Source organism: Triturus cristatus, chromosome 10 (genome assembly GCF_964204655.1).
Source record: "Triturus cristatus chromosome 10, aTriCri1.1, whole genome shotgun sequence".
In the NCBI taxonomy this organism is placed as follows: domain Eukaryota; kingdom Metazoa; phylum Chordata; class Amphibia; order Caudata; family Salamandridae; genus Triturus; species Triturus cristatus.
In genome coordinates this window covers 1,154,722,754-1,154,735,837 of record NC_140593.1, presented here as the reverse complement: position 1 = coordinate 1,154,735,837, position 13,084 = coordinate 1,154,722,754, and the positions used below count along the sequence as shown (strand labels likewise).

The window sequence follows — 13,084 nt, the reverse complement described above, 5'->3', positions numbered from 1 at the left end:
ACCACTGGTTATCTGTCTGGTCAACCTCATTTGCTAGCATGTTATTGGAGGTTTTTTTCCCCTCTTCCATGCGTTGGTCCCTCCCCTGGAGCAGAGTTCTTTACCATCCTTTTGAGTGGTTCCTTCCACAGGTTCACACAAGAAAACTACTTCAATCTTATGTTTTTAGCTCTCAATGGGAGCGCATCGGTTTTCTAGCTCCCCCTATTGTATGCCACCTGCACGCTTGCCAGATTATAACCCTCTAACAGTGTGGCTTCCTACATCCCAGTTCGATACTTGCTTCTCTCGCCAGTCCCAATCACACTCAGCTGTTTAAAAAAAAATAAAAAATTATTTACACACATACCCGCGATGCTCTAGTCTAAAGCTTCCCTGGATTGCTGCTCCTGTCACAAGTCAGCAAAAAGTATTGGCAAAGCTAATAGGCCTGCATTGGTAAAACAAGCATAAATGAAAACCCTATTGGATTTGCCTGTATTATAATTCTTGGGAACTGGGGCACTTAACTTGGCAGGAGCGGATACCATTGCTCTCCACCCAGTAAATACATTTTCTCAGAAAGATACCGATGTGATCAAGAAGTAGGTCAAGTACTTCACCACGAATATTGACAACAGCTCAGTCATTTAGTGACAGTTCTACACAACTTGGCACAGGTTCAGGCTTTATAATATACCTCAAGTATTACTGAACCCAACCAGTAAAAGGAGCACAGAGTATTTTGATCCTTTATTTATTTTGGTTCATCCAGTGAAATGCAGTAAAGATGTCGACAAATGCACAATAGCGGGTACTCCACTCACCCTAAGGACATTTTAGGCTACACTGTCCAGGGCTATAGTAGTGTGCATAGTAAAGAACTTAATCCTAAAACTCTTATGTTCCTTTGATGGAATGTTATTAACATCTACCCATTCCAGAAGGTAAGTTATCATGACCTTAGCAAACAACCTTGCATAGGGGTACAGGCTGGGAATTTAGAGAGCTGGTCTATGCACCTCGCCTGCCTTTCGTTCCAGCCACAAAGAGCTCATTCTGCTAATTAATGGGGTGAAAAAGGAGGTTTATAATAGTTATCCACCACAGAACAAAGTACAACAAAAAAAGCCTTTGGCCAGATGTCCAAGCCTAAAGAACCTTACCTTCTATTATCATCTTAATAGTTGCTTATACATGATAATTTTGGGAGGAGTTCTGAATCTTACTGCGCTTAATTTGCATCAAATTATCAATTTGTGTAAAAACATAGTGGTCCAATGCTCCTCGCTAACAGTGCTAGAAGCCACATATTCTGTGGAACCCTCCCTTTGTATCAGCTTTGAATACAGATATGATAGATTTATGCAATAGCTCAAAGCATCAGGCCACTAGGTCTCTTTTTTGGCCCCTCTCAAATTCTTATTAGTTTCTAGAATGCTCTTTTATGGGGAATCATGTATCTGGTGGCACAACAGCATGCGAACAAGTCATCCTTCTTATTAAGTTAAAACATTCCCATCTCATACAGATGTCATAATACTCAAACCAAATAAAAGTCTTGCCAAACAAAATTTTAAAGGCATTCACTGTAAAGGAACTAATCAAAGCTTAAAGCTTTCCTAAGTTAGAATCAAGCTCAAAAGCAACCAGAATCTCAAATGAGAATAAAACCTTGATGTCAGACATGAATCCTTTGAAAAAGTTCAATACTCATTGTCAAGATGTCGACCAGAAGTGAAACCTTCGCTAGCACCAAGTAAAATAAAAAGGCAGATACCTGCTCCCTCGTCCCACAGGACTGCGGTTCCCTCCAGAACGAGGGTGTTTTCAAACCTCTACCAGATTAGCTCGGAGGTAAAACATCATTTACATTATATATAGTTTTTCAAATCAGTCAGGAAGGAGGATGATGATGATGGTAAACTGATATTTCTGTGACTTCTCTCTATAAAAAGGCAACCTCTTAAATGGGCAGCATATTGACTGCAAATCCAGAGGAGGAACAAACAAATCAAAACCAATAATAAAAAAATTAAATTAAAAAAAAGATGAAATACCTTCTTTCACCAAAATTAAAACACTCACAATGACATCCGACAATGTTCAATAACACCATTAAAACACATAAAAGTAGACTCAAAAGTAGCTCCCAAAAGGCAGTGGCATAGTTGGTTCCTTGCTCCTTGATATATATATATATATATATATATATATATTTTAAAAAAATAAACAGTACATGAGGGGAGAGGGCAGCTTCTGAATTCCCTAAAGTGGCAATGTCTGTTCTCATACCAGAATCAGACTATTTCTTGTAAGCTTTTACATGCGGCTTTCACAAAAATATAAAAATGACCCCTCAGTGAATCGTAATATTTGGATTTGAATTAAAGGCATTAAAACAGCTCGAGACAGATGTTTTTGCATTTTTTTCTTTATTCAAATGATTTCCAAATTTGAAAATTAATATTTACGGTTGTATTCCGGGATCCTGTTCATGCACCAAGATATTCTATGGTTAATGAACCAAGAGAAAACCATAATCAAGCAATACTTTACTTTCAGTCAGTGGCAAATATAGATCCCCTGAGGATTCAGGTTCATTTCAAAATCCTTTGGATCTAAACATCTTAACCGGTCTCCATTTCCCATAAGGATGGTTGTTATCAAATGTAACCTCACCTATCGTGTCTGTGCGGCTGAACTCTGCAGTCATGGCGTTGTCCATGTCACTATGCTGACACAAGTAGAGCTCCACCAAGTAGACTTCCACCTTTTGGGTGCTGGGCAAATCCATCACCTGCGAAAATACATGAAATACATTACAGGTAACAGATGCACAAAGTGTTTTATGAAAAACGTCAGCTAATACAGACAGACTTAGGAGATAGAAAAATAATGGTATAAAGCACCCCTGAGGGCACATATCAGAAAATGTTCAGAAAATCCCAAGCAGAACTATGAGTTGTTAGATTACATAGTAAAATGGGAGTAGATTACTTACCCTGTAAGCATCTATTCTTAGCGTGTAGTGCTGCAGATTCTCATGCTCTGCACCCTTCTGCCATCTAGTGTTGGGTTCAGACTTTACAACTTGTAATTATCGAAGAAGTCGTTTTATTGCGGACGTGACAGCGAGTCTCTGCCTCTTCAACAGAATGTGCATGCCCAACGGCTCCATTGTTAGATTATTTTTTCGCCTGCCATGTTGGCAAGTGAGGATGGAGTTATGAAAGATAGTGAATGGTGTTGAACATGCATGTAACAATCTTATGTATATGCAATGATCCATATGTGTAAATTTAACACCATCTTATACCTGCCGGGAGGCAGGAGGACACGTGTGAATGTGCAGCAGCACACGCTACGAATAGATGCTTACAGGATAAGTAACATACACCATCCGTAGCATGTGTTGGCAGCAGATACATATGCTATGCATGGACTGTAAAGCAGTACTTCTCTCGCGGTGGCATTAGATGGTGCAGATACTTGAAATAAATGTTTGTAAGATTGTTTGTCCTACAGGAGCCTGTTGGCTGGCGTGAACATCCATACAATGGGGTGGACTGGAAACATGTGCAAAAGAAATAACGGATTGACGGAATGCTGGACAATCCAAACATTCATCGCCAGTCGCAAGGATCTGGGTTTAATACATCATTCTTTTTCTCACCACACCACCCCAGTTTGGACCCAGCCATATGCAAATCAGTCTATTCCCTGTTCCTTGCGGGAACAGTCCATCCCGAACTGTCAATCCAGGTCCTCCCTGGACCGGAAACAAAAATCCTGGGACCAGTTTCAGGGCCTCACCCTTCATCCGCCAGGCTAGCTTGAATTCAGTGGTGTATTGAGCACGGGATCCATGTCTGGGCATACCCTTCCCACTCAGGGCGACATATGCAAAAGAAACAATTGATGGACGGAATGCTGGTCAATACAAACATTCACACCAAGTCACAAGGATCTGGGTTTAATCCATCATTCTTTTTCTCACCACACCACCCCAGTTTGGACCCAGCCATCGCAGGGTCAAGATAGATTAGCATATGGCTGGGTCCAAACTGGAATGGCATGGTGCGCAAAACAACAATGGATTTAGGCCCAACTCTCTGTACTGGGGTGAATGTATGACATTGTTCTGCATTCTGTCCATCAATTGTTCTTTTTGCAGTGAACTGGAAACATGACCAGCAGGACATGAGCTCCCGGGCTCTCGGCCATCAAGACAGTAATATCCCCTAAATCCTGCATTAGCCTGCTCAATCCTAAACATCCTAGACCGGCTCATGTTGCCACAACATACCAGTGTACTTTAGCTGACAGCCATTTGAGAATGCTGTCGAGAATGGATATTCCCGGCCTAGCGGGGCCTGCAGCATGTGTTGCGGAGACCCGCGGGGACGAGACGCAACCCCGCCGCAGCATGGGGCGAGTGGCAGATGCAGATGTCCCCATGGGACGAACAACTGAATGCACAGAAAGCCAGCGGCCCGGCTTGAAGGGGAGTACTGCCAGGGCCCACAACGGCTGTGACTGTTGACCACCAGACCGAGGTCCGGTCGGTGCTCTGCGGCGAGTGACTGCAGTGGCACTTGGTGGCCGCCTGGAGGGCTTTGGGAGTCCTGCTGCAGCTCTTTGCCCTCTTGTGAGCGCCCCCGGTGGTGCTGGCCTGATCCTGGATGGCAGCGGTACTCTGACCCACTCGAGTAGCGGCCCGGCTGACCCTGGCAGAGGAAACAGTGGTGCAGGACCCTCGCGGTGAGCGTGGCATCCCTGCAAGGGGGGGGGGGGGGGGCTCCTCTCGGCACCTCACATGACCCCCCCCCCCCTGCACCCTCACTTGGTACATTGCTGTTGGCTGAACGGCCGGCTGCGGCGGCCTACCACGACCTGCTAGGCTGCACTACCAGCATGCCCGCAACCTTTTCTGTGCCAGGTTTGTGGGTCCCCGTCTTACAGAACTGCCACAGCCACACTTTAAGAGGTCTGTGACTTATTTCCTATGATTGTCTCGGGCCTGGATGGTCATTTATGCCACATTAAACGTGTAGACTGGGTCGAGCAGCTGTCCCTGGAGGCCTAGCAGCCCGGCCAGTGAAGCAAAGCTTACCCAGGAATGGAAGCCCTGACAGGCCACTGAGTCTGAGAACCGCAGTAAGCTCCTTCCTAGTGTGTTGTGCCTGATAATCGATCACAATTTCACTGATCACCCTCTATAGTGGCTGTGCTGTCCGCACAGGTGTACAATCTGGCGCACCTAAAGCCTAACTGTGCTCATTCACTACCTATGCACTCATAGGGGGATAGCGGGCACTCTGCATCTCCATTGCTTTCAAACTTGTACTGCTGCACGGAAGACGCCCACCTGGGGGCTGCCACAAGACTTGAGAAGGCCCGTTCGCCTGCTGTGCATCATGGAATAGGGACTAAGACGATTCAGTGAGCCCTCCTTGTCAGGGGACCTAAACGGAGCACCTGCTTGGACCTGGGTTGGCACCGACGATCTCCCTGATCACCTGGCATCAGCCCTATACTCACTCTTGTGTTGGGGGCGGGGGTGAGTATTGGGGCCCTCACCATCGGGCAGCTCCTGATAAGGTGGCGCACGACCCGTTGTTGCTCCCCAAGGGCCCTACTGCGGCGCCGGTGGTGTCTGAAGTGCTCTGAGCACTCGGACCCTTGCAACTGAGGCGGAATCCATAACTGAAGCGGAATCCGCACCTGAGGCGGAACCAACACCTGAGGTCATCAGAGGCAAGGATAAATCCTCTCAAGCACTCACCCCAAACACCATTATGCAGTATACCACACCGCAGCAACCCGAACAGAGGTTAACAAGATAGTAAAACGTAACTGAAACAGGAGACCCGTTGGGGGAGGGCTCGGAGCTATCCCGGTTAGAACTTCTGGCTGCCATTCAAGGCTCTCGCATTGCCGTAGAACACCAAATAAAGACTGTTTCAAAGACGTTAATTTACTATGAGCAGATCTCCGGAAAGTGACTGATAAAGTCACAACTGCAGAATCCAACATTGCGTCCTTGCAGGGAGAGGTGGCGACCCTAAAGCAGAAATGCCCAAAATGCATGGTGGAGATGAACAGGAGAGAGGAGGATGCAGAGGGCTCCTCACGCCGCAGTAATATTCGGGTCCTGGGTTTCCCCAAAAGGTCAGAGGGCTCCTTCACAGAACGATTCTTGGAAGATTGGGTCCGGTCTGTGCTGCGGCCTCAGGGCATCTTTAATGTGTTTGCAATTGAAAGAGCGCGTAGGGCCTTGGTGCCTCTGCTGCGCCTCGGGCCTCTCCAAGGGCCATCATTGGTAGGCTCCTCAATTATCGGGGCAGAGTCTGCATACTGAAACCGGTACGTGTTTAAGAGATCCCTTGTTTTGATAACAGTAAAATAGTTATCTTTCAAGAATGTGCAATGTAGGTCCCAAACTAACAAACTCTTCATAGCTGTTAAACAGAAACTGAAAGCAATGGACTTGTAATATATGCTCATGTACCCAGTAAGGTTGAAAGTCCTCTTTAACAGCAAAGTTCACTTCTTTGACAGACCAGAAGAGGTATTGGAGTGGCTGGAGCTTTGAGATGAGCCAACGGCCTCTCGTACAGGGGCAGCCAACTCCAGAACTGGGTTAAATTACCTCATGGGGGTCTTCTCTGGCCCCGCTCTGGGATCAGCAATATGAACTTGCCCCCCCTTGGACTCCAGCAGGGTGCAGATTAGGGAAGACTGTGCTATGCAACTAGCTGCCGCAGCACCACTGGAAGGGGAGGACGCCTCTCCCACACAGACTTCTTCGGAGGGTGTGAAGGAGGGTCTCCGAGCCCCACATTAGACCTAATCTTGGACACAATGGCAAACATGGGAGGGGTATCTGGGAGGGGTATCAGGGAGGAACGAGGAGCATCGTAAATGCAATAATCACAGGTAGAACCTGGTTATGTCAGGAATGGGGGCTGCTAGAGGAGAAAGGTAAGTTTCAGTAGCCTGAAGTTCTGTCCGCTTGAAACTGTGCACGCTGTAAGGGCAGGAAAGGATGGAATGTTTACAGCTGTAAGCCTGTTGTGGAGAGAGGTTGGAGCGCTCCGACTCATGGCGGGGAAGTTTAATTACACATTAATCAAGTGGTTCCTCACTTCACTTCATGTACGGGGATATCTGCATACTCACCGCTCAGGCAGTCTGTATAAATTAGTAGGCCTATGCTGGACCAACCAGGAAGTTGCATTTATGCTGGCACAGTTATGGGTGAGCATTGATAGTTGCATTTTTAAACTATGTTTGCCCATGGGTGGCTGGGGAGGGAGATGGGTTTGTTTTGTTTGTGCCCAGTTGTATTTTTTTGGTTGGTACATCAGCCTGGAGGATCAGAGATGGCGCGATGAGATACAAGACACTGAATACCCTAAAGATGATGTGGGGTGACTATAGGATACTCGCCTGTAATGTCCAGGGTCTGGGTACTGGCGTCAAAAGATATAGAGTACTTGATTCCTTGAGGCGACATAAAATAGACTTTGCTTGCCTCCAAGAAACACACGTGGATGACACTGGGGCCTTGTGACTGGTTAAAAAGTGGAGCGGATAATTTTATCATTCCTCTTATTTGACTTACGCCCAGAGAACATTGATTTGGGTGGTGCCCGGGGACCTGTTTTCCCTCACTTATATGGAAGTTGATGTGCATGGCAGGTTTGTCCTCTTGAAGGGTACCTTGGACGGTAGGGAGTAGACCAGACTGAACTCCTATGCTCCCAACAATGACAACTCAGTACTACACTATGCAGGACTCGATGCCTTGTGCTGCGGACTCACCACTGATACGGTTGGTTGACTTTAACTGGGTCTTGGACCCCCATGTGGACAGAGCACCACGAGGACGGGAATGAAACCTCACATGACTAACACCCAGCATGAAGTAATGGGGAATATAGGGCTGCATGATGTCTGGAGACTGGCTCAACCTGCACAACAGACATGCACATGTCATTCCTTGACACAACTCCTATAGCAGACTGGAAAGGGTGCTGATTGAGGGGTTTCTGTGACTAGAGGACGCTAAGGTCACATACTTAGCTTGGTTTCTGTCCGACCACTCCCCCATCAGCTGCAAGCTGAATTGGGTGGTTACCTCTAGAATGGGGCGATCATGGAGGCTGCCGACGGACATTCTGGAAGACCTGGAGGGGTGCAAGGTTTTGCAACGTATCCTTACATAGGATTTGGACACAGATTGGGGCTACACCACACATAGATCTAGGGAGTAGGAAGCCCTTAAGGCGGTTCGGTGGGGAACCTGCCTAAGTCTCACATGCAGGTTTCACGTTGGGAAGAGGTGGAGTTAACTGGGATACAGACAGCTCCCTTTACTTCCACCAACCTGCATAAGCGTGAACTTATGAGCCGCACATAGCTGGGAGACCTCTGGGACTGGTTAGATAAGTATACACAGCACCAGTATCGCCAGAGCCTGTATAGGGAGGGAGACAAGTTAGGCAGGCTTTTAATCTGGGTATCATGTATGGAACTAGCTCCCCACAATCATGACTTGTTTAGCTACTCCAGAGGGTGCTAGCGCCACCTCTACAGCGGGATAGTACAAACGTTTCAACATTATTTTTAACGCCTTTATGCGACGGACCTAGGTATTGATGCAAAACGCTTTGTTCCCTTTTTGGTCTCAGCAGGACTCCCAAGTCTAGAACTCAAAATTGTGGAGGCTCCTCTAAGCCTGGAGGAACTTATAGCAGCTCTGCAAGTGCTGCCGTAATCAAAGGCTCCTGGTAGTGATGGCTTTCTGCCTGAACTTTACCAGATGTTCTGAGCGACTTTGACGCAGTAACATTTAGAGGTCCTCTTAGAAGCCAGAGACATGGGTTTTTTGCCACAGTCAGAGGGACGGGAAATATGTATGCTCCTTAAACCAGGCGGTGATGAAACTGATCCGGCTGCATACAGTCCCCCAACGATGATCAATTCCGATCCAAAAATCCTCTGCAAGGCTCTCGCTACATGTTTATCTGTACATATGGCGCACCTTGTACACAAGGACCAGTGCGGTTTCATACCAGGACGTAGCACTGGGATGAACTTGAGGCGATGGTTTCATATACTATATGAGGTGCAGCATCGGCAGGAGGAAATGGCCCTGGTCTCCATTGATCTGGAGAAAGCATACGATACGGTGTATTGGGGCTATCTCCTGGAAGTCCTGCAAATCATGGGATTTGGACCCCAGTTCCTAATGTGGGTGCGCTTGCTCTATACTAAACTTCGAGCCAAAGTGTGGGTGGGGCGCTCCCGCTTTGAGCCGTGGACGCTGGAACAGGGAACACATCAGGGCTGCCCACTTTCGCCCGCTCCTAGTCACACTTGCCATAGAGCCATTAGCAATTTGGATGCACCGGAGGTTGCGGGAGTGGGGCACTTGTTCAGGCAACGTCGGTCATTTGAGTTCCCTATACACAGATGACATTTTCTTTTACTTGCCTTGCCCCCGAGTAGCTGTACCAGCGATGCTACAGTCGTTGGAAGAATTCAAGGAATATAGCCAGACTTCAGCTTAATGGGGCCAAATCCTTGGTGTTCCCCCTAACCACCTTGGCCGAGAACCCACTCGGGTGCTTGCCAGATGTGGGATTGTGTTGAGACGACCCAGGTTCACTATCTGGGGATTAAAGTGACCCACACCGGGAAATTACAGCTCCACCTTAACGTGGAGAAGGTGGTTGAAGGATTGAAATCCTTGGTCCGATTACAGGACATGTTACCTCTTTCATTGATGGGCAGTTTGGCAACAGCCAAAATGGTCCCCCTCCTCAGATGTCTGTACATGTTGCAGAATACCTTGACCCTTATCCTGCCATGGTCTTTCGGCAAATGGAACCCATCCTTAGGTTACTCCTGCGGGCGGGCCGGCGTAGCAGAGTTGCTATGTCGACACTGATGAGACCATATGACGAGGAAGATTGGAAGTCCCACGGCTTGATCTATACTATTTTGCGGCCCAATTACAACATGCGGCACGGTGGTTGGACCTGGCTGACAACTGGGAAATGCACTTACTGACAAGCACAGGTCGAGGCTGACCGATTGCCCGAACTCCTCATGGAGGGCGCAGGACTACCTTTGAAAGCTCCACAAATAGGCACACAGCGATATTCTGGCAAAGATTTGTTTGAACGGTGCTAAAACAAGCCCAGTTCCACCGGAAACTCCCACTATTGATACTAAAGCCAGTTAGACACATGGTGGACAATATGTAATTTCAAACGTGGCGTGATGGTGGGTGTGAACTACTCGGGGACCATTACCCCGATGAGATCTTCCTCACATCGGAGGAGATTCAGGACGACTTTTCTCTTGGGCCTGACTGTTTTATCCATCACACGGGTCTGGCAGAAACATGGCCGACCTACCCAGGTGTGCCGCCACCTATGCACACTCTCGGAACATATGGTTAGGGCTGCCACTTGATCTCGATATTGTACAAAGCAATGTGTTGGCCTGACTGTTTTATCCATCACACGGGTCTGGCAGAAACATGGCCGACCTACCCAGGTGTGCCGCCACCTATGCACACTCTCGGAACACATGGTTAGGGCCGCCACTTGCTCTCGCTATTGTACAAAGCAATGTGTTAAAAAAATACGATGGACTTAGGCCCAGAAAGCATACCCTTCCCACTCAGGGCGACATATGCAAAAGAAACAATTGATGGACGGAATGCTGGACAATACAAACATTCACACCAAGTCACAAGGATCTGGGTTTAATCCATCATTCTTTTTCTCACCACACCACCCCAGTTTCGACCCAGCCATCGCAGGGTCAAGACTGATTGGCATATGACTGGGTCCAAACTGGAATGGTATGGTGCGCAAAAAAACGATGGATTTAGGCCCAGATCTCTGTACTGGGGTGAATGTATGACATTGTTCTGCATTCTGTCCACAAATTGTTGTTTTTGCATTTGTCACCCCGAGTGGGACGGGTATGCCCAGACGTGCGTCCTGTGCTCTCCATGCCACTGGAGTCAAGCTATCCTGGCTGAAAAGGGGTGAAACCCCGAAACTGGTCCTAGGATGCTTGTTTCCAGTCCAGGGAGGACCTGGCCTGGCAGTTCGGGCTGTACTGTTCCCATTAGGCACAGGGTCAAGACTGATTTGCAAATGGCTGGGTTCAAACTGGAATGGCATGGTGAGCAAAAAAACGATGGATTTAGGCCCAGATATCTGTACTGGAGTGAATGTATGACATTGTTCTGCATTCTGTCCGTCAATTATTGTTTTTGCATGTGTTCTGTCTGATGCAGCAGGTCCCTCCTCCGCGGTCACAGATGGCCTGGGACATGAACCCGGACGCTCCACTTACTGAGGAGGAATGGTTGCGAGTCAATGACCGGACTCATACTGTCTCCTGCAATGCTCACTTTAAGCAAGTGCATTATAATTTTCTACATGGGACATATCTTACTCCCATACACCTGCGGTGCATGTCAGCCTTGAGATCGGGAGCATGGCCCAGGTGCGGTCACTATGGGGCGGACTTCCTGCACTTAGCCTGGCAATGTAGGGTGGCACAGTGTTACTGGGCTCGAGTAGTGGCAGAGATTCAGAGGACTACCCGTATACCTTATGCATAGACACCACAGTGCGGTCTCCTGGGTAATGTTAGTCGTTCAACGGGTAGGAACATGGTGTATATATTTCCGCACTTGGCGCTAGTCCTGACCAGGCCAGGCATAGCTATGGATGGGGCAGAGAGCGCCTGACTTTACTCGCTAGTGTAGCAATGTATTATATTGGTCTGTGGTAGAAGACTCTCACATGAGGCTTGCCAGATGAAATGACAAAGTAATAGAAGATCTTGATGTTTGGAAAGACCTATGAAATGTGTTCTTAGATCGGAGGTGACCATGACCTTCTGAAGGAGAGGATATAGACAATGGAAAAACCGATGGGAGGACACAGTCAGGGTGGGTATACCATAACCGAGTTATCCTGGTCTATAACAGGTGTGCATGTCTGCGAACTGGGAAGAATGTTGGGAGAATCAGAAAAAGGTACATGTGCCAGTTGGAAGTTCTTAATGTTTCCCTGAACAACTGCTGCTTGATTGGATGCCTACAAAGTCAACTTATGCTGATGTACTGTTTATGGTAAAAACTAAAAAATATAGGTTTAATAAAAAATAAAAAGAAAATCCATACAATAGTGTTCTGTGAAAGTGTGTGGATTTGACCAAGTAGCTGTCTTACGAAGGCTTGTTAAGGTGATGTTTCCTAAGAAAGCAAATGAGGCACCTTTCTTTCTTAAAGAGTGGGTTCTTAGAACGGTTGGTAAACCCCTTTAAATAACAAATCTGGAAACACTTTACAATCCATCTTGAAATTCCCGCTTTAGAAATGGCATTACCTTTCCTTGGATTTGAGAAAGCTACAAAAAGCTGTTTGGCTTTCTAAAAGCTTTAGTCCTTTCTACAGAATACATTAGTGTTCTTTTAACATCAAGCATATGAAGAGCCCTCTCTGCTACAGTCTCTGGTTTAGAAAAGACGACTGGTAAATCAATTGTTTGGTTTAGGTGGAAGGGCGAGCTGACCTTTAGGAGAACCGGGGTGTGGAATTTAATAAAATATCTACTTGTCCATGGGGCACGTTGAGTCATAAATCTACTTGTCCTGTAACAAAATCCACTTGCCCCTTTGGTGCCATGTAGTGCGGCGACAAATTATGGCAGCAATCTCATTATATAGCCTCTCTGATTATGCCAGGGCTCATACCATAGTAGTGTTTGAATACTTGCAATCCCCTTATGTTGCCACGTTTTTGCAGATCCACATACTGGGGCTGAAGGTAGTGGTAAGCAATAGTTCCAGGGTTAGAATGCCCCTTTGAGTCTTTGCAAACCTACTAACTTGCATGTTTTAAGAGTTTTCAACAACTCTTCTCTAATCTTTTGCCATACTGAGAAATGTTGGAAATTTACTCCCGACAATGGCAGACGTAAACCTTCTTCCAAGGTTGGGAAAAAAAGTGGTTGGAGGGGAAGTGAACTTGCAAACACTCAGATTTTCTCATGCGAAAATC

The 13,084-nt window shown here is 47.0% G+C and overlaps 1 protein-coding gene across 1 annotated transcript in view; it reads right to left on the bottom strand.

Moving 5' to 3' along the window:
* USP11 (ubiquitin specific peptidase 11) overlaps positions 1 to 13,084 on the bottom strand; it is a 401,576-nt gene that overhangs the window by 323,316 nt on the left and 65,176 nt on the right. The window contains exon 4 of the mRNA XM_085629511.1: positions 2,662 to 2,779. Within this exon, the coding sequence (XP_085485637.1) occupies positions 2,662 to 2,779 (118 nt within the window). The remainder of the gene's footprint in view (positions 1 to 2,661; positions 2,780 to 13,084) is intronic.